Below are 27,992 nucleotides of genomic sequence, written 5' to 3'. Positions count from 1 at the left end.
CTTTTGTTTTGTGAGGTCTGTTTGTATTTAATAATCAAATAGCAAAGTATTTACATCAACGTTAGAGTTTCAAAGCATCTCCAACCCCCCCACCACCCACAAAGCTGAACCTTTCCAGGTTTTTTTCCAAAGTTTTATTATTAACCAAAAAAAAAAAAAAAAAAAAAGCTAAATATTTTACTTAGACACCGAAAAAGGCAGGTAAGGGAGATGGGGAGAGACACAGATCCACACGTTCTCTGCATAGTCAGTTGGAGATCTTACAAAAGACTGTAAAAAAATTCTAACAGCAGAGGAGAATGACTTGTAGGGTTTTAGGGAGCCCAGGAAGCCAAGGAGCATCCTTAGGCAGGGGCTCCCCTCTGGAGTTTATTGGCTTAAAAAGTAAATTGGCAGACAGAATGATGATGGAGGGGAGGCTCTGGACTCCCAGGGCCTCCAGGTCACGCTGGCTGTGGTGGTGAGTCCGGCGACATGGGTCCCACCACAAGCACTGCACAGAAACACGGATGGACACACGGACATGTGGACACACAGCCCCGTGCAGGAGGGCTTCTCTGGGATTGCCTTACTGCCTTCTGCCGTGAAGGGTCCCCAGCACATCTCCTTCACCAGATCTTGCTGAAAGCCTTGGGGAATTAAGCCAACCCAGGGTGCTCCTTGCACCTGCTGCCTTCCAGAAAGAGCCAGAGGCTGCACTCGCCCTTCCTGTCCTGCTGCACCCAAGACCCTGCACGTGCAACAGACAACCAAAAGCCAACCTTAACACGTGTGCTTGCCTTCTCTCTCCCCAGCTTCCAGACCAAATCTGGCTTCCACATGTTACAGTTGTAAAAGGTTTCTCCCAGGGACAGAGATTTTTTATAATTCAGGCAGAGCTATGGCATAAGCCACCCCTTGGAACAGCTACCAAGGGACAGGGCGTTTGTGGCAGCTGCCCATCCCAAAAGGCTGCAAACATGGGAAGACCCAGAACATTGAGGTTTGGGGGGGTCCCTGCCCTTATGCAGAAATGCCAACACAGCAAACCTGCTAGGAAGGGAGGGGGGGAAAAAAGGCTCCAACTCCCAAAATGATTTTTAAAAAAATCCATTGAACCAGCTGCTGCTCTTCAAGCCAGCAGGATTTCTCCATACTGCTGAAGAGCCTGTCCAAACTGATTTTAAATGTTTTACTCATTAGAAAAGGAGCCACCAAACAACCAACCATGTACTTGGTTCATAAATAAGTGGCTTGGTCAAACCACTACACCGGGGAGCTGTGGGAGTGAGTAAGAGGCAGTGGCTTGCCTGGGTCCTGCTCTGGTGGAGATCTGGGGCAGGGGTTTTGGCCACCTCGTGCCCATGCTTGGCTCCCACCCAGCTTTTGTAGGGCACTGGCACCATGGCAGGGACTGGTGAGGGGCGGCTTGGGTCTGCTGCCTGGGAGGAGGCTGTGCCAGAGGCAAACACCATCCCAAAGGTGATGGGGAGGCACAGAAAGCCCACTGCCTGAGGACTGAGAGGAGGGCACAGCCACTGGCTCCCCTCTGCAGGTCCTTCCCTCCAGCACCCCTGCCCCACAGCATCCCCCGAGCCCCCAACCCACCGTGTTCCAGGAGTGCATCCGAAGACCCCCAGGTCTCTCCGAGCAAGGGTCTCTGGGACCCAGGGGGTGAAGGAGTGAAGCTTTGTGAACCACCATGGTGAAAGGTTTCCAGCTGGGCACCAACGCATGCAATGAAGTCAAGGTCTGGGACAGTGCAGGGAACACTCAAGGGCTATGTACAAGCAGGTGCTGGGTGGGAGAGGGCAGGGAATGAAGGGTTGCCTTGCCGACACCAGGGATCAGTCCCATGGGATGTGTGTGGGACAAAGCTGGGCAGGAATAGCCACCCACAGCTGAGACACGGCTGAGGCCTTTAGGAGTGAGCATGGGGGAGATGAGGATGCAAACGTGGCACAGCACTTCCAGGTGGTGGCATGTGGCTGGGGATGCTGCATGGGGACTGCTGCCTGGAAGCTGAGACACAATGGGTAGAGGGAAGGCAGCTAAAAACATACCAGGTGGACAAAATCATCTGTGAAAGTCAAGTACTTCCTCCAAAACATTCCCACACCCAGAACAGCTACATGGGCCATGCACCCAAGCCCCACAGTGGCACTGGATTTGGTGGCAGGGCCAGCCCAGGGGGCTCTGCTGGTGGGAAAGCTGGTGGCAGAGGTGGGGAGGGCAGCTGGGGGGTATTTCCCAAGGGTCTGGCTGGAAGACCTGGAGCATGTGGTGGGAGAAAGTGCAGCAGGTTGAGGGCTCTGCTGGCATCCCCAGTCCTGCTCCTGGGAGAGGTGAGACGTGTCCCTTGGGGGAACAGACATAGCTGGAAGATTTGATCGTGTGCCCAGGTGCTCCTGTGAGACAGTGATGGTCATCAGAGCCTGGAGCAGTCACATTTCAGAGTCCCAGAACCCAGCAGCCATTAAGGTCATGGTAAGGCCAGAGGGACCACCAGAGTTCCACTGTCATCCCACGCCGCCACCACCACCACCCTGGCACGTCACCCCATTCAAGCCAGCCTGGGATTGTGACATCTCTGTGGCAAAACATCTCTTCCAGCATCCTCAGGAGAGCTGGAGCCAAGAGGAAGATGGTGGGGAGGGTGAAGAGGCAAGGAAATTTGTGCTGATTTAGAAAGGGGGTGCAGGAGACTGGGACCATGTGTCTGAGGTGGGGCGATGCTGTCCCCCAATTCCTCCTGGCTCACCCCAGAGCTGTGGGGGGAAAAAAGTCTCCCAAAACCCAAGTCTCTTGGCAGGAGATGCTCTGCTTGCCCTCCTGAGCTGGCTCCGTTGGTGCCCACAGGCTCCTCTCGCCAGCAGGACAGCGCCGCTTCGTTAAACACGGGCCAGAAGTCTTAATGAGCAATGGGGGAACCCAGCGGCTCCCCCAGCTGCATCCAGAGCTAATGCCCTGTCCTGCTCCAGGGCTGCCCCACAAACACAGCCCCTCGGTGGGGAGGCCAGCCCTCGGCGCCCCGTGGTGAGGACAGCAGTGTCCCTGGTGCCAGGAGGAGCCCCGTGTCTATAGGTTCTCTCCAGGCTGGTACTGGGGCTCTGTCGAGGTGAAGTAGTCCTCCAGGAAAGCCTGCAGGTACTCGAAGGTGGGTCTCTCCTCCGGGTCCTTCCGCCAGCACTGGCACATGAGGTCGTGCAGGGACTCGGGGCACTCGGGCGGGCAGGGCATGCGGTAGCCCCGCTCCACCTGGTCCAGCACCTCCCGGTTCACCATCCCTGCGAGCGGCCAGAGGAGACAGGGCATTGATCAGAGCCAGGCCAGTCCTGCACTGTGCCTGTCCCGGGGGGACACCAAGGGTGTCTGCCAGGACACGCCTTAGGGGCAATCCCAGTGACCCAGGGAGAGAGGAACCTAGCAGCACTTGTCCCTGTCACCTTGCTCAGGGACTAGAGTGGCACAGAGTGGCTGGGACACTGCATCCTGGACAATATCTGCTCACCCCAGTGGGGCAGGATCCGACCTGGGAAGAGGCAGCTCAGGGGCAAGCGCTGGGCATGGACAGCTGGTGTTGGGCACTACAATAGGGACAGGGCCTCTGCCAGCAGGTGCCAGCCCTCACCTGGGTATGGCACTCTGCCCTTGGTGGTCAGCTCGGTCAAGAGGATGCCAAAGGACCAGACATCTGACTTGATGGTAAACCTGCCGTACAGAGCCGCTTCGGGGGCCGTCCACTTGATGGGGAACTTTGCACCTGGATGGAGAGGCAGGGTGAGGGGGTGCCTCCAGGACCCCCACGCAACCAGAGCCACGTGCTGGCTCCAGGCACAGCGCACACCGTGGGGGCCGATGGCCATTGCTCCGGTGCCACCTGCCCGGGTGCGGTGCTGGCAGCTGTGGGCACTCACCTTGCCGAGCTGTGTACTCATTGTCCTCGATGAGTCGTGCCAAGCCAAAATCAGCCACTTTGCACACCAGGTTCTCTCCCACCAGGATGTTGGCTGCCCGCAGGTCCCGGTGGACGTAGTTCATCCTCTCCACATAGGCCATGCCGGATGCGATCTGTGGGGACCGGCATGTGGGGCACTGTGGCTGACAGGGTGACATGAGGGTCCCCAGGGAGAGCCCAGCACCCCACTGCCTGACCAGTGACAGCCACCACAGCCCAGTGAGAGGCTCAGGCAGCCAGTGCCCTCACAAGGAACGTGGGAGGGAGGCCCAGAGATGTGCAAACTCACCTGAGCAGCCATATCCACAAGCTGGGGCAGCCGCAGGTACTTGCCCATCTCACCCTTCAGGAAGTCCAGGAGGCTCCCTGTAAGGAAAACCATGGTCAGAGCAATCTGGAGGAGCAGAGCCCCTCAGCTGCCCCCTCGGTGTCCCTCCCATGCTCACCCTTGCTCATGTACTCGGTGACGATGTAAATGGGCTCCTCTGACACCACAGCGTAGAGCTGAACCAGCTTCTCGTGCCGGAGCTTCTTCATGACCTGGGCTTCCTGCAGGAAGGCCTCTGGGGACATGGTGCCAGGCTTCAGTGTCTTGATGGCCACCCGGGTGGTGCCATTCCAGGTCCCTGTGGCACAGGACATGCTGCTCAGGACACGTGTATGGAGCAGGGAGCCGTGTCCCTCCACTGCTCCCCCACCCCACCACAGGCTCCAGGCATCTGCAGATGGCTGGGGACAGGATGCAGGTGGTGACACAGAGGGGACAGCAGGGTGGGAGTGGTCCTTACCCATCCACACCTCTCCGAAGCAGCCCTGTCCCAGCTTGACCTCCAGCCGCAGTGATTCCCGGGGGATTTCCCAAGCATCCTTGGCAAGGCCTTGGGTCTGGGGCTTGGACATGGGGCAGACATTGGTGAGACGGTGGCACAAACCATCAGCATGTTCTGGCACAGGAAGGGACAACAGCAGGGTGACACACGGGTATTTAGGCATGTGATGTCTACCCCACATCTCCTGCAAACACCTTGGGGACCTGTACCCAAACCCTCACCCTCTGCCCTAAAACCCAGTCCCACACAACTGGTTTGGTGTCCCCCAGCTCAGCAGTGACTTCCCTGCAGCACCTGCCCAGCAGCAAGGGCAGGGACAGCACCCAGGATGCCACCCCGACCCCCAGGGGACCCCGTATGGCTACCCACTGGAGTAGTAGGCCACCAGCTGCTGCAGGCTGTTGAACTGGGTGCGGGAGGTGATGTAGAAGCCGCCACTGTCCAACTTGCGGATCTTGTAGTGCTTCACGTTGAGCCCCTTGGCGTTGTCGAAGTCGGACACAGAGAGGCAATAGGCACCTGTGGGCAGGACCGAGGGGCTGGGGGAGGTGTGCCATGGATGGGTGCTCCCCATGGGGTCCCACCGTGGGTGAGCATGGGGAGGCAGGACTGGGCACGGAGGTGCTGCTTTCACCCAAAAGCAGAGGATGGGGAGCAGCTCCTGGCTGCACGAGCTGGCACCAGGTGCCAGGGAGGAACGGCACAGCCATGGCACGCCATCACAACCTCCAGCTGCCCTCTGCTTGCACAGCAGCTCTGCCAAGCCTTGCCACCAGCCATCCTACAGGATGTGCTAACAAGGGGAGAGGAGCAGGCAAAGCCAGGCTGAGGGGAGCTGCTGACCAGCAACTCAGCATCTCAGAGAGGAGCCAAAGGGCTGGTGGGCCCAACTGCCTCCTCCACAAACCCCACCATGGGCATTGCTTCAGGAGCTTGGCTCTGCTCTGCCCACATGAGAACAAGGTGGTGTTGCTGGGGCCACAGATGGCAGAGGGGAAGATTTATGCTGCTGCTTAAAGGAGCTGTTTCCACCAGGATAAAATAAATAGTGATAAGTTCAAGGCATAAAACCACAAGGGAACATCAAGGAGCTTTTCCCAAAGGGGCATTTGGAGCCAAACGAAACTAAATTTCCATCATCCTCAGCAGTCAAACCTCACAGATCACAACTCGTGCTTTTGGGAGACAGAAAACAAGTATAAAGACTTGTCAGACTTGAAAGAGGGACTAAAGTTCATCACTCCCTAGGCCTGACTGCCCAGGAAGAACACATTCAAGATTTTGTCACTATACAGGAACCAGGGGAAAACCAAAAAATCATCTGGTTGGGGGTGTACAAAAACCCAACCAAACAAACCAATAACAAAAAAACCAGGAAAAGAGACCATCCTGCCTGGTGGTCTTTCCAGAGTTGGTGAGACCCCTGGCTTCCACCCTGCCATGAGCTGAACCATCTCTGTTCAGGCAGAGATGTTCTGAAGGGCACTCACTGGGCAGGCAGTGGTGGGACAGAAGTGGCCGTGTCCCTGCAGCCCACGGGCTCAGTGGTGTAACAGTGCATTTGGCACAGGCCAAATGTCATTGGTGATGTGATGGCCACGTCAGCATCAGCTCCCTGGAGACCAGCACCAGCAGGAGAGACCGAGGGGACGCAGGGTACCCCCACACCCCCAAGAGAGGGTCTCCTCCAGGCCAGCCCTGCTCACCTTTCGTGGTCTCGCTCTCCCGGACCAAGAAGGTCCCTCGGGGGTTTTCGGGGTTGAGCAGCAGCCGCTCGGACTCCCGGCGAGTGATCTTCCCAAAATACCACCTGCAGGAGAAAGGCAGTGGCTCAGCACCTGGCACTGCCCCCCCTCCACTGCCTGCCCAAGCAGGGGGCTCAGCCCTGGCCCACCCACTGCAGGTTTGGGAGACCAGGGGCTGCAGCTCCAGGCTCTGGCACCTTGGGGTGTGCCATGTCCCTGTACAGCCTGGGCTGGGCATTGCTCTCCTGCCATGTGGTGCCACACCATCAGTTAGACCAGGTTGCTCCAAGCCCCATCCAAACTGGCCTTGAACACTTCCAGGGATGGGGCAGTCACACTTCTCTGGGCAACCTGTGCCAGTGTCTCACAATCCACTAGGTAAAGAATTTTCTCCTAACATCTAATCTAAATCTCTCCTCTTTTAGTTTAAAATGTTCCCTCTTGTCCTCTCACAGGCCCCTCCGCCTGTGTAAAAAGTCTCTCACTCTCCTTTTTAGGAACCCCCTTTAAGTCCTGAAAGGCTGCAATGAGATCTCCCTGGAGCCTTCTCTTCTCCAGGCTCTCCATAAAAACCAGACCAAGAGCATCCACAGTCCTGCTATGCCACCACTCACCCCTCCACCATGCAAGCACACTGCAGCTCTGCACTTAATGGTCTTAAAGACAGGCTGGTTTGCACATTCAGCAGGGAAAACTAACAAAAAGGAAAAACCCAGAGAACTTGGAGGCTTCGCCCAGGAGCGGGGCAGGGGTGGAGGGGGAGCGCTCGGGGTGTGTTTGCTATAAACTGTCTAAAAGATGGCAATTACTCTTCAGCCTGGATGGAGTCTGAGGGTGCGACATAGTTACTGGGGATGTAGCCCGTCTGTCCTGTAGTGAGGGAATGAGCCAGCCACCAGTCACCTTCCCTGCAAGAGAACCAAAACACACTCAGTGTGAAGCCAGGAGCCCCCTGGCCAGCCCCTCACCCGCCCACAGGCACCGGGGGAGGATGAGCCAGCACAGAGCCCCACTGGGAAAAGGTGCGGCCCCACAGACCCCAACCCCACAGCCAGACCCCAGCCAGGAGTGCTCCTGCTGCCAGCCTCTTCCCGTGGCTCCGTTTGGGTGAGCTCTCATTACTGGGGCCACCCATCCACATGTGGAATGCTTTAAACCTGAATCAGGCAGGGCAGCCAACAAGCCAAAATACCTTTGGAGCCACCTGAATGGGAAGGGGATCTGGCTGGAGGTTGTGAGGCACTGGGGGTCCTGGCAGCAGGGAGCAGCAGGCAAGGGGAGGGACAGGAAACAGGGAGAAGCGACAGATTAATGGCAGTGATTAAAAAAGGCACCAGGAAGACCCAAGGGAGTTAGTTAAACACAGGCTGCAGAAAAACAGCAGGACAGGGCTGAGGCTTGGGCAGGGGCTGAGCCCTGCCCAGCTGTGGTGTCCAGCCTGGATGCAGTGGGATCTGTCCAGCCCGGGTGTCCCATTCACAGCCATGGGATGGACACCCTGCAGGGCTGTGGCTCTGACCGTGAGCCTCCTGCTGCCCCAGCAAGGGCTGTGCCTGCACAGCCACAAGTGAGGCTCCTTGTCCCTAAAAACCTGGAGCTGAGCCACCGTCCATGCCTCCTGCCCGGGCACAGCGGCCCCAGGCACGTCCCCAGGAGCTGGAGGGTGCTCTGCCCTCCTTCCCGCCGGCTCCTGCTCCGGATGGGGCTGGGAAGGACAACAAATAGAGAAGAACAAGAGGGCAGCAGGAGGCGGCTTCCCCTTCCTGCAGACAGCAGGGCTTTTCCTCCCACCACCTGCATCTTCTTGCCCATCAAAGACAGTCACTGAATTCATCCTGACCACAAGGGAGACGAGGCTACGGGAAAACTGCAGATTTGTGGGAACAGCACCGTAAGGATTCAAGGACTTGGCAGGACAACGTCCGCAAACATGTTACAGAAAAACACCAATAACCTCAGTCACCACTACAAGGCTCATCAGACCACATCCAGACCCATCCCTGACCCTGCAGACGTGTAAACCTCCATCCTTGCTCCAGACTCACCAGCTGCTTGAGACCTGTGCTTTTCCCAGCTAAACCAGTGATGCTTCAAAGCACCAGGATAACCCAGACACGGCCCCCGGCTCCCTGCTATGGTGTCAGTGGGGTGGGGATAGGAGTGCCTTCCAGGCATCTCCTCCCACCCATAGAGCTGGGCTCTGCCCCTGGACCAGCCTCACAGCAGCCCTGGATGACATTTTAGCTTCTTCCAGCCCCAGCACATCTCGTGGCAGGCAGCTTGTGCTCCTCAGCCAGGGCTGTTGCCCCAGTCACCTTTATTGAGGTGGCTCTGAAGGGGACAGGAGGCTGGTTGGGCTCCTTTCCCACAGGACCAGAGTAAACATCTGCTTGAAAAATGCCCAGCTTTTGACTTGTGGCTTCATTCCAGCTTGGGCTGCAAGGCTACAAGCTGGGAATTCAGCAAAACAAACTATTCCAAAAATGTCTCAGTGGGGAAAAAAAATAATCATCATCATCATCATCAAAACAAAGCATTTCAACAATTCCCTGCACAGTCTTACCCAAAATATCCCACCACATCCCAGCTGGCTGCCTGCTGGCTGGGAGGAGACTCCTTCCCACTAGCAATGGTACCACAAGAGCCTTCCTGAACTGGGTGGATTGGTAGGATGACCCAGAGCAGGGAGGTGAGCGATGTGGAGGCTCCTCCTCTCACCCTGAGCAGCCCCAGACCCATCAGATCAGCCAAAACCTGCTGCCACCCTGCAAAGCCACCCTAGCCATGGGCTCCCACTATGCCCAGCACTTGCCAGCCCTTCCTGGACTGAACCCAAGTCCCCTTCCCGCAGCTCCAGGGCACTGACTGTCCTGCCAGGGACCCTAGAGGAAGGGGAGATCACACATCTGTCTGTTGCTGTCCCCAAAGTGCAGCAGCCCGAGCTGTTCCCAGACTGTGTGAGCATCTCATGGAGGTCAGTGAGAAGAGTGATTCACCTCCTGAGCACTGCACAGACTGCCCAGCTTCCTCCACTGCCTCTCTCCCTGTGGACATTGCACCCACACAGACACTGGGAAGGTTGGCAGCTACATCCTGCACCCTCCACCAAAGGACTGCATCACCAAAAAAAGCCCTTTTGCTCCCCAGGATGCTGCAGAGCCCATCACAGACCAACCCTTCCCTCTGTCCAAGCCTTTGACAAATAGCAGTAGAGGAAAAAAATAGTGCAGAAACCCCAGAACTGATAAAAGGCATTAAAAAAAACCCCTCATATGTGGGTCTGATCTGGACCTCCAGAGCTCACTTTGCAACAGCCAAAAGCAGAACTCAAGCATGGAGCTCACACACTGCTGAGACTGGAAGTAAGAAGCACCAAAACTCCCAAATTCAGGCTTTTCCTGCAACACTGAAACGCTGCCCATCCCAGACTTCATAGATGAAACAAATCACCATTAATAAACAGCATCAGAACAATGAGAACAAGGATCAGATTGAAAACATGTTTGTGCCACACTGCCCAAGCATCTCAGGAGAAATCTCACTCCTGGGATGTTCCCTCATCTTTTCACCCTTGGACTTTGCAAAGCTGTTTTGGGTGCCCGTGTTGGAAGGCAGCAGTGGAGGGGGAGCAGGAGCTGCAGACCCTGTGGCAGCTCCATGGCTGGGAACACTGGCTCTGCCAGCCAGGCTCTGGACTGTGCGTGCCCCCTGTCAGGACGGACCACACATGGGTTTAATGCAGGATCATTTTCAGGAGCATATTCCAGCTGGTCATGCTGCCCTGCACGTGATGGATGCGCTGTGGGGAGCAGGATGGAGAGCAAACCAGGGGGTCAGACCCCTAAGGGAATACTTGAATCACCAGAGCCACTCATGAAATATAAAAGTAAAATTAAAAAATGCAAAAGAAAAATGCAAAGGCCAGGGGGGAGTGGAGAGCCAACCGGAAAGAGAGTGCAGAGGGGAGCCAGGCATGGACAAGGGAAGGGGATGGGTTCAGAGCTCCCAGGTGCAGACACAGCTCTGGATGGAACAGTTCCCCAGCATGGGAAGGAACTCCCTGCTCTGTTCTGATCACTCAGGTGGGACAAATGCAACCAACCACAAAACCATCTGGAAATCATCTCCTCCCAGCCCTGCTCCATCCAACCTGCCCTCATGTGGGCAGCAGATGGGCTTTGGTCATTTAGGTCATTTTTAATAGCAGTAAGAATGTGCAATACACACCTGACATCCACTTTTCTCCTAAACGGCAGCATGGAGGGAGAGAAAGAAGAGTCAAGAGAGAAGCTGAGACCAGAGACAGCATACAAGCACAGGGGAAAGCACCCATGAAGCTAAGGGATGTGTCCAGGCAAACAAAAGGGAGCTGAGCACGGATGGGGACGGGACTATTGGGGACGTGGCTCTGTGTTGGAGGGCACAGAATGGCCAGCAAGCAGAGGACGTGGCTTGGTGACAAGGCTGTGAGGCCACAGTGACCAGCAGCAGGGCCAGGAGGATGAGGAAGCAGGCAAGTGACTGCTTCCAGTGTCAGTGTCCTTGGACAAGTCATCGTGTCCATGAGCATTTTGGCACCTCTCTCTCAGCACCCACCCCTGGGAGAGCTGGTCCTGCCAGGCTGGGCGGGGGGTTCCACAGCAGGGACAGAGGTGACAGCTCGCCACATGGGCTTGGCTGCAGGGACAGGGACACTCACGTGTTGTTGACGATTTGCAGGCGCTCTCCTTTCTTGAAGGACAAGTCCGTTTCGGTCCGGGACTCGTAGTCGTAGAGGGCCACGAAGGTGGTGACTCCCCCTGTGACAAAGAGCACTCAGGAGGGGCACAGCCATGGGTGAGGCCATGGAACAGTGCTCACCACCCTCTCACCATCCTCCCACTGGCTGATAACACAGATCTGCTTCTCCCCCAAGCCCAGAGCCCCTCAAAAGCCCGAGACCCCAAGAAACTGGACACAAACCCACCAAGACCAGCCTGAGACCCTCCCCACCCTGGCGAGCCCCAACCCACACGGACCAGCCAGCGCCCCGGCACGCTGCGGCGAGGTGACCGTGTCAGAGGTGTTGAAGCCTCCAAAGAGCTTGGATTCAGCAGCCATGGTCCCAAAGGAGCGGCTGGGGGTGCGGTGGGCGTCGGGAGCAGCCGCCTTGCTGGGTGTCTGCGAGGCTGGGTAACCCCCATGGTGGGTGTTTTCAGCGGGCTCCAGGCTGCGCCGGCGCTGGCTGGGGTCTTTGGGCTTGCTCTTGCTGCTCCCCATGGTCCCGGGCTGGAGGAGACACAGACATCCAGAGGGCTTCTATTATTATTGTTATTATTATAGTAATTATTATTGTTAATAAGAAGAAGTTGTTTCCCAGGGCTCGAGTGACAGATGCCTGCCCATCAGGAAACGAAACAACCTCTGGAGTCTGTTCAAGCAGCAGCTGCCGGGCAGTCTGGCCATCCTGCCCTTGCCCTGGGATACCATCGCCCCTCATTAACACTGAGACACCTCCTGCGTGGCTGCAGCAGCCAGTGAAACTGCCAGGACACGCTTTGGGAGCAGAGGGAAGCACGCTGAGCTGTGGCAGTAAAGAGTAAGGATGCTGAGCATGGAGTCTGGACCTGTGCTGAGACTGTGGCAGCTCTGGGGCCAGGCATCTGCCAGGGACATAGCTCAGTCCTCACGTTTCCTCCTACACATTAGTTTCTACCAGGATGGGGATTTAAGTAATGAAGATGGACCTTTGAAGTCCAAAACATGCAGCAAACAGGATAAAAGTTTAAATCAGGAGCAGTTTCAGGCAGTTTGCAGCTAAGGACCAAGGGATCTCACCTTTATATATAGTCAAATAGTTTATATATAGCCTTCCTTTCCACTCAAGACCACACTCTATAAATACCTTCAAGGTAATGACATAAATGAAGGCAGGGAATTATTTGCAATCTCCAAAGATGGCAGGATACCCAGCAGTGTCCTGAAGCTATGGACAGAAATATTTAGGCTAGATCACGCATGGCAGGAGGGAAAAGGGAGGTGGAGACAACTAGGGAGGAGAGTATCTCTGATAAGGAAACACAAGCAGGGAAGCAGCAGAGGAGGCAGCTGCTGCCCACAGGGTGCAGACTTGGACGCAGCCATTCATGAGGTTTTGGGAAGGCTCAGCCCCATCCAACAGAGGGTTTTTCTAGCCCAACTTTGGAAAGAAGCTCGGGCTGAGCCCCCCAGAGCCATGGGTAGCCCCAGCAGCCTGCACAGCCCCAGTGCCACTGTGGCAGAGCCCTCAGCTCTTGCTGTGGGAAAGCTTAGGGGTGCCAGGCACAAGCTGCTCCCTTGTCACCCTCAGCTCCCCTCCCACAGTGAGGGCTTTGCCTGACGATCAGGGCTGATTTCCCAAAAGACACAATTTCCATCTACTGTTTTCCAGCTCCCACACTGCACAGAGGACCAGCAGTGTCCTTGTGTGACCCACGCCGGCAGGCTCAGATCCTGCCAGGGTTTGGGAAATGTAATGAACTGACTTTTTTTGTGCTGGGTATGACTCCAGCAGCCACTCCAGCGGGCAGCAGAGCTGTCCTTCCTCCTGTGGATGCAGGTGATCATGCCCCTGTCTGCCCCAGGACTCAGTCCACCCATATCTGTGCCAGGCTTTGAGGGTCTCAAAGCAAATAAGGGTCAAATAAAAGCTTTGGACTTGCAAATGGTCACTTCTGGCAATCCAGAGGCAGATCCTGCAGCCAAAGGGAAGGAGTCTGTCTTGTAAATAAATGTACTTTAAAAGCTTGTTGCAGTAGAAGCAGAACTGCAGGGGAGAGTAGGACCTTAGGAGTGATGACACGGAGCCCCCACCTCCCTGTGCCCAGCCAGCCCCTTGCTCACCTCTGCCCGGGGCTCCGGCACCTGCTGGGGCTCCCAGGATGCCAGTGGCAGTGCAGGGAGAAAAGCAGGAGCATGGCAGGGCTGTGACCGTGTGGCTTGTGACTCCCCACGGGACTGTGAGCAAGCGTAGAGCTGCTCAGAGTTTCCCTGGAAGCAGCACTTCCCCAAGCAGGAAAATACCCCAGCTAGGGTGGTGGATTTAGCAGCACTTTGGGAGCACAAGTGTTGCCCAAGCACATTTTCAGAGCCTGGGTCAGATATTTATCAGTGTGCTGAGGAAATCAGGGTATAAAATAGTCAATATGCCCAGAGATTAGCCAGGAGCAGAGCACAGAGAGGGGGGACAGTGGATCTCCCAGGCACGTCCCTAAAACAGGGGGGTCCTCGCCTTCACACCTGTGAGGCTGTGGGCACAGGATGTGCAATTTCCAGGCACATCCTGGCCAGGGACACCGTGAACTGTGAGTTCATCCCTCCTCACGAAGCAGTTTGGGCAGGGAGAGCTCCCACCTTGCACCAGGGTGATGATCTTCCTGGGCAAGGGCTTTGCTGAATGTGCTGGTCATTGATGATGCTCTGACAGGGCCCAGTCCAGCTGTCAGGACTTTGGCTGCAAGAACCAAAGATGGAAGAGGAGGAGGAGGAAGCATGAGCCCACAGCCCTCTGGGGAATGGGCTGCAGAGCAGCCAGCCCAAATCCAAGCTCTCCTGTTGCTTTGCATCTAAATACCTGTCCTCTCTGACTTCAATGTGGCCAGTGCAAAATGCAGGCTGGCAACCTCAAACTGTGCCCAGAGGCATTGGCAGCCTCACACCATCCCCACTCTGAGTTTCAGGTAACTCAGCCAATACGACCAGGTGGCTTCAGCCCTGTGGCTCTCCACCTGTCCCCAGGGAGGAGAGGGGGCTGAGAAAACCCTTACAGCTCCCACATCCCCCTGGCAGCTGGCAAGGAAAGGGTGCAGATTCCCCTGGAAGAACGCAGGGTTGTGCAAGAGCCTGGCAAAGGAGTGATTAATGACAGCAGGAATGCGCTGTGCACTCAGGTCCTTGAGAGGCACCAGGGAGAGACCCCCCTGCCTCTGGCATAGTCGTCAATGAAACCCCCCCAGAGTCAAAGGGCAGAGAAGGAAGTGTGGTGGCTCCCAGCACACCCCAGCAGCACTGGGACAGCATCGCAGCAGCCAGACTGCAAAAAATACCCACTACCAGCAGCTATGCTGTGTCTATGTCTAATAAATTTATGTCTAATAAATACAGCATTTCTACACGCAGCAGGCTGCAGGGATGCTCAGCACCACCAACACCCAGCCGGGGCAGCCTGGCTGATGCCCAGTGGGATATTGCCCTGCTGCCGTGCTTTCACAGCTGACAACGTTGGGGTGGGGGGCTCAGCATCGCTCCCCATCGCGGCCAGTGCTTTGGTTTTCAGCAGGACTGCCCCTCTGCCCCTCCCAAGGCTTGTGCAGAGGGCTGGAGCCCGGCCAGCGTTCCCTGTGCTCGGCTCTGAGTGATGCGAGGCGGCGGACAGGCAGCCTTCCTGCGGCGGGGATTAGCACCCCGGGCACGTCGCAGCCTGCAGGAACTCCCTGCTTTCCGCTCCGGGGGCAGCGCCAGCGGCACATCGCGAACCACCACCGGCATGAGCTGCGAGGCCTCAGCTCTGCCGCCCGGGCCGGCCACGCCGCGGGGAACACCCAGGGAGGGTTCTGCCTTCTGCACCTGCACCCAGCCCACCCAGGGATGCTCCAGGGCCAATCGGGCTCTGGCAGAGCACCCAGTGCCGCAGCTGTGAGCCCCCCAGAAGGTAAAGCAGCCCGGTCCCCCCTCCCCGGGCCATCGGCGATGTCTTACCGGTGCTTTCGGCTACAGCCTCGCCGCGGGGTGGGGAGGTGCTGCCGGCGAACTCAGCTCAGCTCCCGCTGCAGCCTGCGAGGAGAGGGAGCGTCAGCACCCGCGGCAGCCCCCGCGCCCCGACACCCTCTCCCCCCACGCCACGGTCCAGTGCCCAGGGCTGCCTTCATCCTCCTCCTCCTCGCCATCCCTCCGGCGCGGGGCCGGCAGCTCACACCCGCTCGCTCTGATCTCTCATGTGTGAAGAAGGGATGATTCTCTGCTCCACTTCATCAAACCCACTGGGGATGGGAGAGGAGGCGGCTGGAGCCGCCTCAGGCGATGTCCCAGAGTGGAAGGGGAGCGCAGACACCCTCAGCCCACCAAGGGATTTTTCACGGGAAAAGCAAAGCCAGTTCCTCCAGACACACCAGCATTTCCAGCCCTGTTGCTCCATCTCTGGACAGCCATGACCTGCGGTAGGCATGGTGGGCCACCAACCAAAGACCTCTTCCCCCGGGATGAGTCACCTGCTCCATCCCCATCAGCAGAGACAAATGCTACGGCACAAACCGTGCACAAGGTATGGGAGCAACCTGTGCTGCTCAAGCCCTGACTCATCCAGAAAAGCATATCTTAGCTAAATTTTTCAAAAAGGACGGTTTTCTGTCACAAGTGTGCGTGACAGAGGGACGCTTCTCAGCAGCAGCAGCAGCTCGGGGCAGAGCTTCAAGAGGAAAGCAGAGCACGACACGGCCCCGCAGAGCCAGGGCTGCCCCTCACCTGCTTTGCCACCCTTTCCCAGCCCCAGATCCTGCAGGAACTGCTCCCTCTTCTCCTACAGAAAGGAAATTCTCTCTCCAACCAGCCCTGCTCACCCAGCGCTGGGCAGAGGCTTCAGCCATCCCCGAGGGGCTCCTGCTCCTGCATAGAGGGGATTCAGACCCCACTTCAAGGCCCCAAGCAGTATCCCAACAGGCTCCTGTCCCAGCTGGGGCCAAGGTTTCACACCTCATCCAAGGGGAACATCCCGGGTTTCACACCTCATATAAGAGGAACATCCCAGCGGCTGCATGCAGGGGCCTTGTCCCACCGCAGGTTTGTTTTCACGGCCTCCCCTTCCCCCCGCTAATAAGTTTTGTCACTATTTTTAGTGCATTTGATTAGGATAACGAGTGGGAGCTGACTGGCAGCTCTTTAAGACGTTGAATGGTTTGTAATTTGTACTTGACAAATACTGGCTGGCAATGATTGCACAGCGGGATGGAGGGGGGAAGCTGCAGCCCCAACTCCAGGCTGCAGCACATACAAATAAAGCCGCGTACACACGTGGTGCCCATGTCCCTGCCACACAGGCTCATGCTGCGAGGCCACCATCATGATTAGACCAAAAAAGGGCCAAAACAGCCACGAGGAAAATCCAAATATGCCTCAGCCTGGGGTCAGCCATGCGCTGGAGCAGCGAGGTGCCAGGTCCTCTGATGGGAAAGGGGCAGGTCCCTGGGGGGATGGATGCACTAGCAACCTCACGCTGCCAGATTTGGCTGTTTGGTGGCAGCAGCCTGGCACTCCCTGGCACATCTGGCACAGCCTGGCACAGTCCTGCTGCTCGCTTGGCAGTGAGGTGCCATCCTCATCAGCGGATCACTGGCACAGCCATAGCCAGGCTCACACAACTGGCCAGCACTGCCATCCCCACCTATCTCTGCTGGCTCAGCATTTGGGGTCTTCCCGGCCCGCATTTCTCCCTAGCCAGAGGGGAGGGTGCCAGGGCTGAGCTCAGCCACGCAACCTGCCCGGGGCAGAGGCCGCAGCAAGGAGAGGCCAACCCCGCCCTCCCCTCTCCAAAAGCAATTAAAAATGAAGCACACTCGGCTGCACAACTCAGCTCGGATCAGATCACGGCAGGCGAAAGAGCGACATCCCCGTCCTGCCGGCGCTGGAAATGCCACCTGGACTGCCCAGCATCCCCACGCCTCCAACACCCACGCTCCAGGCTGTCTCCCCCCAAAAATTAATTGGCAAGCTGGGTGGCAGGAAACGGCTCCATCCTCTGCCCTACCTCCCTGTGGAGAGACGCTCTCGCAAAGGCAACAGCGAGGGGAACCTGGCAGCTCCCCGGCGAGTCCCGCTCCGCCTGTTTTCCGCTGCGCCTGGATCGCTCAAGGATACAATGGCCGTGGTACGGGCGGGCTGACAGCGGGCTGGCGCTGGGGGAAGCGATCTTATCGTCTTTGCAAAGACACTAACAAAAGACACTGATTGGGAGCAGACAAAACACAGCAGAGGCAGAAACCTTGGGAAATGCCGCGACAGGCTGGGGCCCAACACCCGACACCGAGCTTTGGGGAGGGAAACATCTCTGGCAAAACAGGCACTGTCCTTGGAGCTGCTCCAAAGCCGGGTGGGTGCTGAGCAGCACTGCCGGCAGGCACGATGAGGGGTGTTGGAGGAGAGGCGGCATGGGGCTGGGAACACCAGCACCCACCCACTGATGGAGGGAGACGAGCCGAGCCGTGTCCTCAGCTCGCAGAGCCCCGGTGAGATTAATCACGGCGACTGTCTCACACCAGACTGAAAAATGAAGCGCGCGGGACGGCGGGCGAGACAAAGCAGCCTGACGGCACCCAGCCCACAGCAGCCGGCACCGGGGACAGGGAGAGCACGGAGCAGCGGTCCCAAACACACCCAGCCCCTCCGTCCCCTTGGCACACAACCAACCCCCTCCCAGCCGGGCCAGGGGCCAGCCGGGGCAGATCCGTGCAGGACCAATGGACGCTGCCTACAAGGGGTGCCATTAAACCAGAGGTCCCAGGCTGGAGGCAGCCAAAGGGCACTTTGCCATCCCCCGTGTCCCCCTGCGTGGGTGGCACGAAGTGGCAGCAGTGGTGGCCCTGCCAGCGTGGCCCCCAGAGAGCGGGGTCAGTGCTGCGGCTGAAGTCCCAGCTTGGTCAGCGCTGCTGTAACCACATCGAGGTCTTTTAATCATCCTAAAGTGGCACCCTGCCCCCTTTCCCGCCCGCATCGCTCTCCGCTCCCTCCCCACATTCTGGTAGGACACACAGCCCCGGATATGCTTGCAGAACAGTTTCCCCCTCTGTCCCAGGGGATGCTCCTGGTTTTGCCCTTTCCCACGGCAAGCATCACAGCTGGGGGCCAGCGAGCAGCAGCACAGCCCCCGGTGCTCTGGGGACAGCCTCCCTGGCCCGGCTCAGCCCACCATCCCCTCTGCCACCCAAATACAGCCAGTCACCGTGTCCCCCATGGAAAAAGCAAATCCTGTCCCCTGTCCCATGCCGTCAGGCTTTGCTCAGTACAAGACAGGAAATGCAGGCTCGTCTCTGCCAGGCTGGGACCAGCCTCACTGCAATGAGTCCCAGGAGCTGTGAAAAGGGGGAGCTGCTGCCCCAGCCCCGCAAGTGGGCTGTGATGCTGCAGACCCTCTCCCTGCCCGGCTGACGCAGCGAGGGCACGTCTGGCTTGCGCCTCCAGCCCTTCTCCTCCACAACGACACTCATTTCTCAGCTGCACTGATTCCTAAAACAGGAGGAGCAATGCAGAGATGGTCACTTCATCACTCAGCTCCAATTTGGGGATGGGGGAAGCCACAGGCAGGTGTCCCCAGTGCCTGTCTGGGATCTCTGCTTCGCCCAGTAACTGCATGTTGAAGGAACCTGAGCCAAGGCACTCCAGCCGTCTCCTGGCTCCCCCCGGCTGATGGAGAGCTCTTCCAGATGAAGGAATGGCTGGAGCAGGGAGAGCAGTGCAGCTGCTGTGAGGGGCCCCAGCTACACACTCCCCACAGATAGAAGTTCCAACCCCTCCTCTCTGACCCTGTCAACTCCCGTTAAAATTAAAACCATCTTAATTAAAGCTCCACAGCCCAAGACAGCAGAGGCCACTGCATCAAAAAAGGGGAAAGGATAATTAGATCAACCATCCAAATTCACTCCCCCTCAGCATGGGGGAGAGTCACGGTCAGGAGCGATGCAAAATGCCTCCGAAAAGACATGTCAAAACAGGGAGTTTAAAAGACCAAAACAAACCCTGAGAAGCACACAAGCACATTCTGGATGTTCACGTGGCCAAGAAACTGGGAAACTCCAAACATGCACACTGGGAGCATGCAGGGAGCCTGAGCTCTCCCCTCATCACAGGGTCAACCCCTCCACATGCAGATTTTGGCTTGCTGGGGTGATGGGCAGTGGCTCTGCCAACATCAGTGGCCACACAAAGCTGCAGGCTGTGCCCTCCCTGCCCCCACAGCACCCCAAAACCAGGCAAGGGCAGGGGCATCCTGACACTGGGCACCCCCAAGCACCATCCTGCATAAGGCCAGCAGGAGAAAGCCACAAGCCTTATCTCCCTGAAACAATGCAAGCAGCTGAAGGGAGGAAGCGGAATGTGCTGCAAGTTGTGCTTGCTGGTGCTGAGCTGAGCACTCAGTTTTAAGCCTTTTCTCCACTGAGAGATGTGAGAAGGGAAGGTGCCCATTGCCACACCTTGTCACATGCCCATCACTGCACAGCAGCAGGCCTGGGGACTGACAGGGCCACATCTTTGGATCCGTCAGTGTGCGGGGGCATCCTTTCTGCCCTGTAAGGGCATCCAACAATTAGAGAAGGGAAAACAAAGCTTTCTCACCCTGAGGGTGGTCCAACACAGGAACAGGAACCGGAGTGGTGGTGGGATCCCCACAGGAGATGCTCAAAGCTGGCTGGGTGCTGTGCAGCCTGACCATGCTGGTGCTGCTCTGAGTCGGAGCAGGGATGCCTCCCAGTACCTCCCAGCTTGACTCAAGCCTGCACTTCCAGCATTCCCACCAGGACACCAGCCAAAGCCTGGAATTGCCCAACCAGCTCCAGCAAATGCTTTCCAAGGCACACAAAGCCTTTGGCCTGCGTTAACCTGAAGCTGGCTTCTCCCAGGCAGGTGATGAGGGCACCGATCTCCTCCTGCCAAGTCCAGGAGAAAGAAACTGAAAGGAAATGCTTCCAAGGGCAGGAGTGCCCCTGGGGCTGGGAAGAGACAATGCTGGGCAGGGAAACTCTGATGTCGAGCTGGAATGGTATTAGGAGCTGGAGCTCTTGGCCACCAGGACTGCCTGGTGCCACGGGGCAATGCTTCCCCAAAACAGCCCTCTGGCTCCACACTCGCAAAATGTGCCCTTTTAACATTGGCCCCTGGGCATGCAGGCACCTCCGAGCTCCCACTGCCTGCCACCTAATTCTTCAGCTTCCCATGGCCCATCACATCAATGCTGTTCCCATCCTCCTCCAGGCAAAGCACCAGGACAAGGGACTGGCTGAGCTGGAGGGGCTGATAGAGACCTGGTGACACGAGGTGGCCCCTGGAGGAGGAGGGGTGATTTCTGTTCCCCATTTCTGCAGCGCCTCTCCCAGCACAGGCAGCCCCAGGCTCCAGGAAATGTGATTTCCTTCTGCTTTCTGGAAGTAAATATCAACCCCGGGTTCTCGCCGGGGATGGCTGAGGCAGCACCCAGCCCACTCCGTGCCCTGCCCGGCTCCTGGGGAAGGGGCAGGTGGCAGCAGGAGGCCGATGTGACTCACGGGTGTCTCAGATCGGGACAAAACAGTGGTGCCACCTGCGTCTGCCATGGCTCCAGGGCTGCCACACCCATTCTGACCCGGGCGGGACGGCAGCGCAAGCAGGCGGCAAATCTCCAGGGCAGGGGGAGGAAGGGGGCAAGGAACGCAGGAGGCAGAAGAGCTCCAGATCCGAGCAAGTTACAACCACCCCTGGCCATGCTGGCGTCACTGCTAAAACATTTCCACTTTCAGAGAAAGCAGCCCATCCAGTCCAGCCAGGCAAGGAGCTCCCGGGGCTCCACTGGCCCTCCAGGACCAGAGCCACAGCCCCATCAGCCCTGCTGAGGGGTCCTGCAGGACCCCCGTGGCAGGAAACCTCCCAACAGCCCTTCTGACATGGAACAGGCACTGAAACACTCGTGGGGGAAAAAAAAGGAAAATGCGGGGAGGGTATGTGGGTATGTGCACTCTTGACACAAACCCACGGAGCTGGGAATTTCCCCTCTCCCAGCTGGAGCCACGGGGACTTGGCAGGACTCATGCTGGGGTTCACTGCAATGGGAGGGGATGAAGGACAAGCCAAGCAGAGGCCAAGGCTCTTCTGCCACAGATTTCAAACACCTCCCACTTTGCAGACCCCTGATCATTTTCAAATAAGGAGGATCCCACAGAGCAAATTTATGCTGATTATTTTCCTGGGTTACTTTGGGACTTTGGGGCACATGCCCAACACAAGCCTCATGCTCTGGGGAACCGTGGGGCCACCAGCCCTAATGCACACATGCTACGTGTGGCTGCAGGTCAGGGCTGGGTGATCGGGATCAGCCTCCAGCAATGCTCACTCGACTCCTGCTTTCACCTCCATGGGCATGGGTGGGACTGGGAGCAGGTCCCATACCAGTGATCACAGCATGGGACTGTGGCTCTGGCCCTGGAACACTGAGGACATCACTGGCAACAGAGCCCTGAGAGATGCTGGTCCCCACAGCCACTCCCATCTGCACCACCAAAACAAAGCATCGCTCAGGATGCGTCAGACGAAGCAACCAGGGAGGGTCTTGAGGGGCAAACAGACATCAGCCAGCCTTGGGCATTCCCAAGCCCAAAAAGCTGCGTTGGATTGCCAGCTGCTTCTGGGGTGAGCGGGATGCTCACACCAGAGAGGATCCAGCTGGGAGGTGCAGCCCCAGACAGTGCTCACTATCAACAGCCCGAGCAGATGAAAAACAAAGAAAAATGCTGAGCTGGTGTCTTTTATCCCTGTCACTCCTGGAGCAGAGAGCTGGGCTCTGCACACCTCTGGCACCACTTGCTGCAATCGTGGTGGGGAACAGAGATGGGCTGTGGGTGAGGTGGATGTGACCAGTGACACGAGGACCTTGCACCCTCCCATGGCATCTCTCCAGCCCTCGCTCGTGCTGCTCATCCTAAAGGGACAGGGTGAAGGGATGCAGGGACAAAGGGATGAAGGGCGTCTCCTCTGCTTCCCATCACCTGTGGCTCACAATGCCTTCAGCGCAGCCCCCCTGGACCACAGCACGGGAGCACGAGAGCTGTGCCCGCCCCCAAAGCACCCAGAGGGCTCAGGGGAGCATGTCCACACACGTGCATACCCCCACACACCTGCACCTGTGCAGGCAGCCAGGTGGGCAGCCAGCTGCCCTCCTTGCCCAGCTCCAGCCACACACACCAGTCCCAGCATCTTGAGCCTTCCCACCCCACACACTTCCAAACCCAGCTGCTCATGGTGTCACAGCACAGAACTCATCCTGGTCACAGTGACTTTTGCAGCTACATCTGCACCCTTCCTGATCCCATGTCACCCTCCCTGCCTGATGCAGCATGGTGCCCACTGGAAGCTCCTGCCAGCTGTGCCAAGGATTCCCAATCCCTTTCCCAGCACAGGAGGGCCCCACCAGCACTTGCCTGATGGGCAGGGGAAGGAAAGGGCCCATCTGAGCAGGGCGTGACTCCAACAGCCTTTTCGTGTAGGTTTTTTTGCATAAGTCAGCAGGCACATGCTTCCACCCAGGAACATCTGAAGCCCAGAAGAACACTGGCAGACCCCAGTGCTGCTGGCACTGGCTGCAGCTGCAGCTGAGGATGAGGAAGGTGGTTGTGCTTCATGGAGATCAGATTCTATTTGCCCTGCCTAAGGGGAGGTTTTACCTGTGATGTGTGCATGGAGTAGGGCAGTGGGGCTGGGAGAGGGGGAAACTGAGGCACACACTGTGTAAAACCTCACCAACTCCAACAGCAGCTTCTCAGGTGCTCCTGGGGGAAACTGAGGAACGCAGTGGGAAAGCAAGGTGGAGAAGTGAAACTCAGACACAGCGCTACACCTCCAACCTCAAATTACTGCTAAAGGGTGCCCCAAGGTGAGATATTTTTAGGATAAATTTAGCACCGACCTGACCCTGTCATGCTGCCCCCAAACTGGTGCCTGGCATGGGAAGGGGGACACATTGCTCAGGACAGGCTGGACTTGTTAACCTCTCCCATGGTAGAGGGGGCAATGTAGCAAGGGGCTTTTACCCTTATTGCCCAGGTTTTTGGTGGCCAAGGTTGCCAAGCAGGAAGGATGGGAGCAGCTGTGCTGGGTGGAAGCTATTTTCACAGCATGCAGTCAGGTTTTCATCCATCCATCCATCCATCCATCCATCCTTCCTTCCTTCCTTCCTTCCTTCCTTCCTTCCTTCCTTCCTTCCTTCCTTCCCCAGCAGAGGGGCCTCAGGGCCAGCCAAAACCTCACAGTCACAGGAACGAGAGCACAACAGGTCAAGCATGGGCTGGGAAACTCGGGGCCAGCCTCCGAGTCTTGCAGCACAGGGAAAGAACCACAGCACAGCTCAAGTCACAGATGTCCCTGTGTCACACGTCTGCCTTGGCTGCAGACCCCAAAGCCATCCCAGTGCCCTCCTGGCATGGGGCCCATGGCTGTGAGGTGAGGGCAGGCTCACTACGCATGGGCCCCATTCCTTATTTTTTTGCCTTAAATGCCCAGGTAGTTCTGTTCCCCACATTTCTCCAGACAAGCCCACCAACCCCACATGCCAGCCTATGGATATTTCAGATGCTGCATCTCCACTGAGACTACATGGAGTCAAGGGGCTTGGGCAGATTTTTTTAAGGGCTGAGTTAAAATCAATGACCAGCCCCACCTCACCCAGCAGCCGATGCCTCTGGCAGCCCGGCCAGCCCCCAGCCCTCAAAAACCCCTCCCTGCTCCCCAGCGAGAACAGCCAGCAGATCCATAGCCTGAAGGGAAGTCAGCGCAACACGCAGATTTGCAGGTCCTGGTTCCTGGCCCAGGTTCAAACCACATTTGTTCCTGAAATCTGTTTCAGGGTTTTCTTTGCAAAGCATGCGTGTGCAGAGCCATGTGCACGGCGGCACCGGTTCCCAACGCAGCCAGCGCCGAGGTCACTGCGCCAACCTGGGACCGAGCTGGGGGCCTGGGTGCCCCTCCTAAGCACACTCTGGGCAAGTCTGGAACTAGATGATCAGGGGAACTGGGAACGAGATGAGCTTTAAGGTCCCTTACAATCCAAACCACCCCATGATTCTGAGATATACTGGACTATCTCCCAGTTTGCTGCCCATTTAAGCGATGAGGAAGCAAAGGCTTTAAAACAGCCCCGTGACACACGGCATGTTTTTTTGCTGATGGGTGGAAACTTCAGCAAGACATGAGTCCCGGGGAGCTGGACTGCACCACCCACAGCTACAGGCGGTCGGGAAGAGGAGCTCGGACTGGAAACAGTGACAATCCGCACTCCTGTCCCAGGAACAACTATGCATGGATGGTTATTTCCATCCAGAGGTCCGAGCCGCTCTCTGGGCATGGGATTAAAGGGCTCCCTTCTGCAGAGAGCAGTGCAGGGATGTGCTGCTGTCTGACAAGGCCGTTTCCGATGGGATGCACGCTGGACACATCTCCAGGCGGGCTTTGGAGTGAGATGTGGAGCACTGCTGAAGTGAGCTCAGATGGGAAATTGTTCCAAGAGATAAAGAAACAAGTTGGAAACCAAGCTGCAAAATAGACAGCACAGGAAACAATAGTGCTTCAGATAGGCTTTCCAATTTCCCACAGCTGTGCCAGGAGTCCAGTGCTTTGTCCCAGGGATGCTTGTGGGTTCCCCCACTTAGACATGCTGGGAGGAGGTGCAGGCTGCTTGCTCACTCCTGCCTCTTCTCTTTCAAGATCTTACAGGCATTTGCTGGTTGTTTAAATGAGAGGTTGGGGACCAAGTCCTTCAGGTCTCATTAGATTAGAGTTTAGCTCTGCGATGACTTCAAAGGCCAGGCAGGATCCTGCACCAGTAACAGGGAGAGGCAGATGGGATTTGGAAGCGTGGGAGCCCCATGGTCCATCCCCTGCTTGCTTCAGTGAGTCCAGTGAAATGATGTTGCTTTGCAGGAGCTGCCCAGGATGCTGCTAAAGGCCATCCCTGCCTCAGGATCTCTGATGTCCCCTCCGTGCCACCAAGGCAGAAAAGGACCCTCTTGTCTCTGCAGCAGAGCCTCCAGACTGGTCGGTCACCGCAGCGCTCTCCTCATCTCATCCTCCAGCTCTCCAGCAGGGGCTGGGACGGCCCTTTCTGCCTCCCCGCGGAACCTCCACGATTTTCCATCACTCTGGCACAAAGTCATTAAAGGGCAGAGCTATCATTAGGGCATCTCCATCACACAGGGAGCACTGCAAGGCCACTAACGATCGAGACAGGGAACATTGGACTTCCCTTCGCTGCTGCTGCGGAGACCATAAATAACCCTGTCTTGGGCTGTTTTGGTAGAGCCAGGAGGTGTTTGGAGGAGCCCCTGCCCTGCTGCTCCCAGGTCAAAGCTTGGAAGTGAGAATTGACCCTCGATCTCCCAAGCAAAGGCGTTCTTTCCTGATATATAAGCATTAACTGGCTAATGATTACAGGGACACAGCTCCCCGGGGAGCCAGCACACGAGCCTCGGCTCAGACACCGAGTGCCAAGGTTTTGCTCTGGCTGGGTCCAGAGCCAGCTGAAGCTGATGGCTTAGCATAGGTAAGCCAGGATCAAACTCTATGGCAAGGGTGTCAGGAGCAGCCCCACAGTGGAAATGACAGAAAGGATATTGCTGTAAAGTGCAAGATTGCTGATGTCTTCCTGCACATCCCCTTCCTAATGCCTTCCTGGGCAGCCCTGTGACTGTCTGACCAACACCTGCTGCATGGGGGCCTGGGCACATGATGAGCCACTGCATTCTGAGGGGGGTCTTCAAGCCTGGCAGGGACAAATGGGTTCCCATCATTAATGGCTGGGTCTTGGGAAGATTTGTCACAACTCGGTTCTCGCACTGGTCGTGCTGGCAGTGGGTATCTCCTCTATAGGAGAGGAGAGGAGAGGAGAGCAACAGAGACCCCCAGCACCTCCTCCTCTGGGAGGACCAGCTGGGGAGGAGAAAGAAAAATCAAGTCTTTTGTTGCCACCTTCATGCAGTTTGATAGAGCACTGCTGCCTATGTGCTGTCCTGTCCCTGTCCCTGCTGCACAGGCAGGAGCTCACCTCAGGGGAACCCTGTGCTCTGCACCCTCCACTGTCCCCAGCTCCTAATGCCACAGTGTGGTGGAACCTGTCTTGAGGGACCCCCCCGGCTGCATGTCACATCATGTCCCTTCCATTGCATCACTTCTGGGGAGCCAGGAGGATGGGCCATGGCACACACAGGGCAGCACAGCCTGCTCCCTGCCACCTACAACTGCTGCTCAACATCTTTGGGACCAGGACCAGGACCACAGTCACTTCCTGGCACCAAGTCCAGGGCTGAGCCCTGGCACACTACAGCAGCCACCAGGGTGAGGAAGGGCCAGGGAAGAGTGCACTGTGTAGGGCCAGCAAAACACAGGGAGATGCAGCAGATCCCCACTCAGTCCAGCAGGTCTCACACGAGGCTGCACAGTTTCCTGACAGGATGCCCAGCACCAGAGAGGACCATGCCAGGATCAGCACCACAAGATGCCAGCCCCCTACCACACCTGTCCCCATGCATACAGCCCTGGGCAGCGGCCTCATCCCTGCAGGCTGCCTCCTCTGTCCATCCCAAGTGGCCCCAGGATGCAGCACAGCCTGTCTGGGCACTGAGCAGGATAAAACCTCATCCCGATCCCAGTGTGGCTCAGGGCAAAACCCACAATGCTCTTCCATGGCACTGGGGGCTGTGACAGCGGGGACACGCCACTACCACCACTTGCAGCCACACATGGAGATTGGATCGCCCAGGCTGTAATGGGGAACTTCCCGACTGGATGAAGTCTTAAATCGGAGAAGCCGGGGCTCTGCAGTCGCCCAGCAGAAGAGCAAGCCAGGCACGGCAAGGGGCAGGCGAGGGGCACGGCGAGGGGCACGACTTGCCAGGTCCACCAGGGCTGGACACTGGCCCCAGAATCACCGGTGAACAAACACGACAAGGGAAGCGGATCACGAGACATCAAAGCAGGGGGGCGATGAATATTTCATGTCCTGGCCTACATACAGCCCGGCTGTCCCCGCCCTGCGCTCCCGGGGGTCCCCCACAGCCCCTGAGCACAACAAAGGGGAGTTGCAGGCAGGCGGGGCCGCCCCGCCGGACCCCCTGCGTCCCCAGCTCGACCCCGCCAGGCAGTGACAGCCCCAGCCGGACCCACGGGTGACCCACCAGACGATATGCATCCCGCCGGACCCACAGCCGCCCCACCGACACCCGGCGCCCGACCGCCGGCATCCTTGAGGGGACCCGCAGCCAGCTCTCCGGGCTGCGGGTATCCCACGCTGCTGGACCCACAGCTGCCCCACGGCAGCCTGGGCATCCTTGGCTGGACCCATCGCCTCCCTGCCAAACTGCCAGCAACCCCGATCGGACCCACAACCAGCTCGCGCCACCGCGGGCATTTCCCCGCCGACCCGGCGGACTCCTCTGCGGGCATCCCACTGCGGGCATCCCACTGCGGGCATCCCCCCGCAGCCCCGCCGGTCCCCACTGCGGATATCCCCCGCCGGACCCCACGGCCGGACCCTGGGCATCCCCCGCCGGATCCACTGCCGGACCCCGGGCACCCCCCGCCGGACCCCACTGCCGGACCGTGGGACCCCCCGCCCGCCCCACAGCGGGGCTCCCCCGCCGCCGCCGCCACTCACCTCCCGCCTGTCCGCGCAGCGGGGCCGCCCCCGCCGCTCGCCTCCAGCGCTCGGCCCCGGCTTTGTCTCCGCGCCGGGGGCGCGGCCGC

At 57.8% G+C, this 27,992-nt stretch overlaps 1 protein-coding gene across 3 annotated transcripts; it reads right to left on the bottom strand.

Annotated features, from left to right (window-relative positions):
- Positions 1-6: 6 nt before the first annotated feature.
- Positions 7-27,992, bottom strand: SRC (SRC proto-oncogene, non-receptor tyrosine kinase). Of its 3 annotated transcripts, XM_032126758.1 has the most exons (14): positions 27,904-27,992; positions 15,228-15,302; positions 11,531-11,780; positions 11,212-11,311; positions 10,740-10,757; positions 7,322-7,420; positions 6,474-6,577; positions 5,137-5,286; positions 4,726-4,881; positions 4,384-4,563; positions 4,227-4,303; positions 3,897-4,050; positions 3,611-3,742; positions 7-3,266 (listed from the first exon to the last, which is right to left on the bottom strand). In XM_032126758.1, exons 3-14 carry the CDS (start codon positions 11,769-11,771, stop codon positions 3,058-3,060), a joined length of 1,620 nt encoding a protein of 539 aa, XP_031982649.1. In that variant the 5' UTR covers positions 11,772-11,780; positions 15,228-15,302; positions 27,904-27,992; the 3' UTR covers positions 7-3,057. The 3 variants fall into 3 exon arrangements, with proteins under 3 accessions (XP_031982649.1, XP_031982650.1, XP_031982651.1); XM_032126759.1 differs by lacking the exon at positions 10,740-10,757; XM_032126760.1 differs by lacking the exons at positions 7,322-7,420; positions 10,740-10,757.

This window comes from Corvus moneduloides, chromosome 17 (assembly GCF_009650955.1).
Source record: "Corvus moneduloides isolate bCorMon1 chromosome 17, bCorMon1.pri, whole genome shotgun sequence".
Classification (NCBI taxonomy): domain Eukaryota; kingdom Metazoa; phylum Chordata; class Aves; order Passeriformes; family Corvidae; genus Corvus; species Corvus moneduloides.
Note: the sequence above shows the minus strand (reverse complement) of the source record. Positions and strands in the feature narration are given on the sequence as shown.

Bases quoted from the DNA above. Each gene is read 5' to 3' on its own strand.
- SRC (XM_032126758.1), bottom strand. From the start codon at position 11,771: ATGGGGAGCAGCAAGAGCAAGCCCAAAGACCCCAGCCAGCGCCGGCGC. The intron at 4,564-4,725 runs GTAAGGACCACT...CCTGTGCCACAG, and splicing joins CTTCGGAGAGGTGTGGATGG to GGACCTGGAATGGCACCACC. The intron at 3,743-3,896 runs GTGAGTGCCCAC...CTCTCCATCCAG, and splicing joins TGAGTACACAGCTCGGCAAG to GTGCAAAGTTCCCCATCAAG.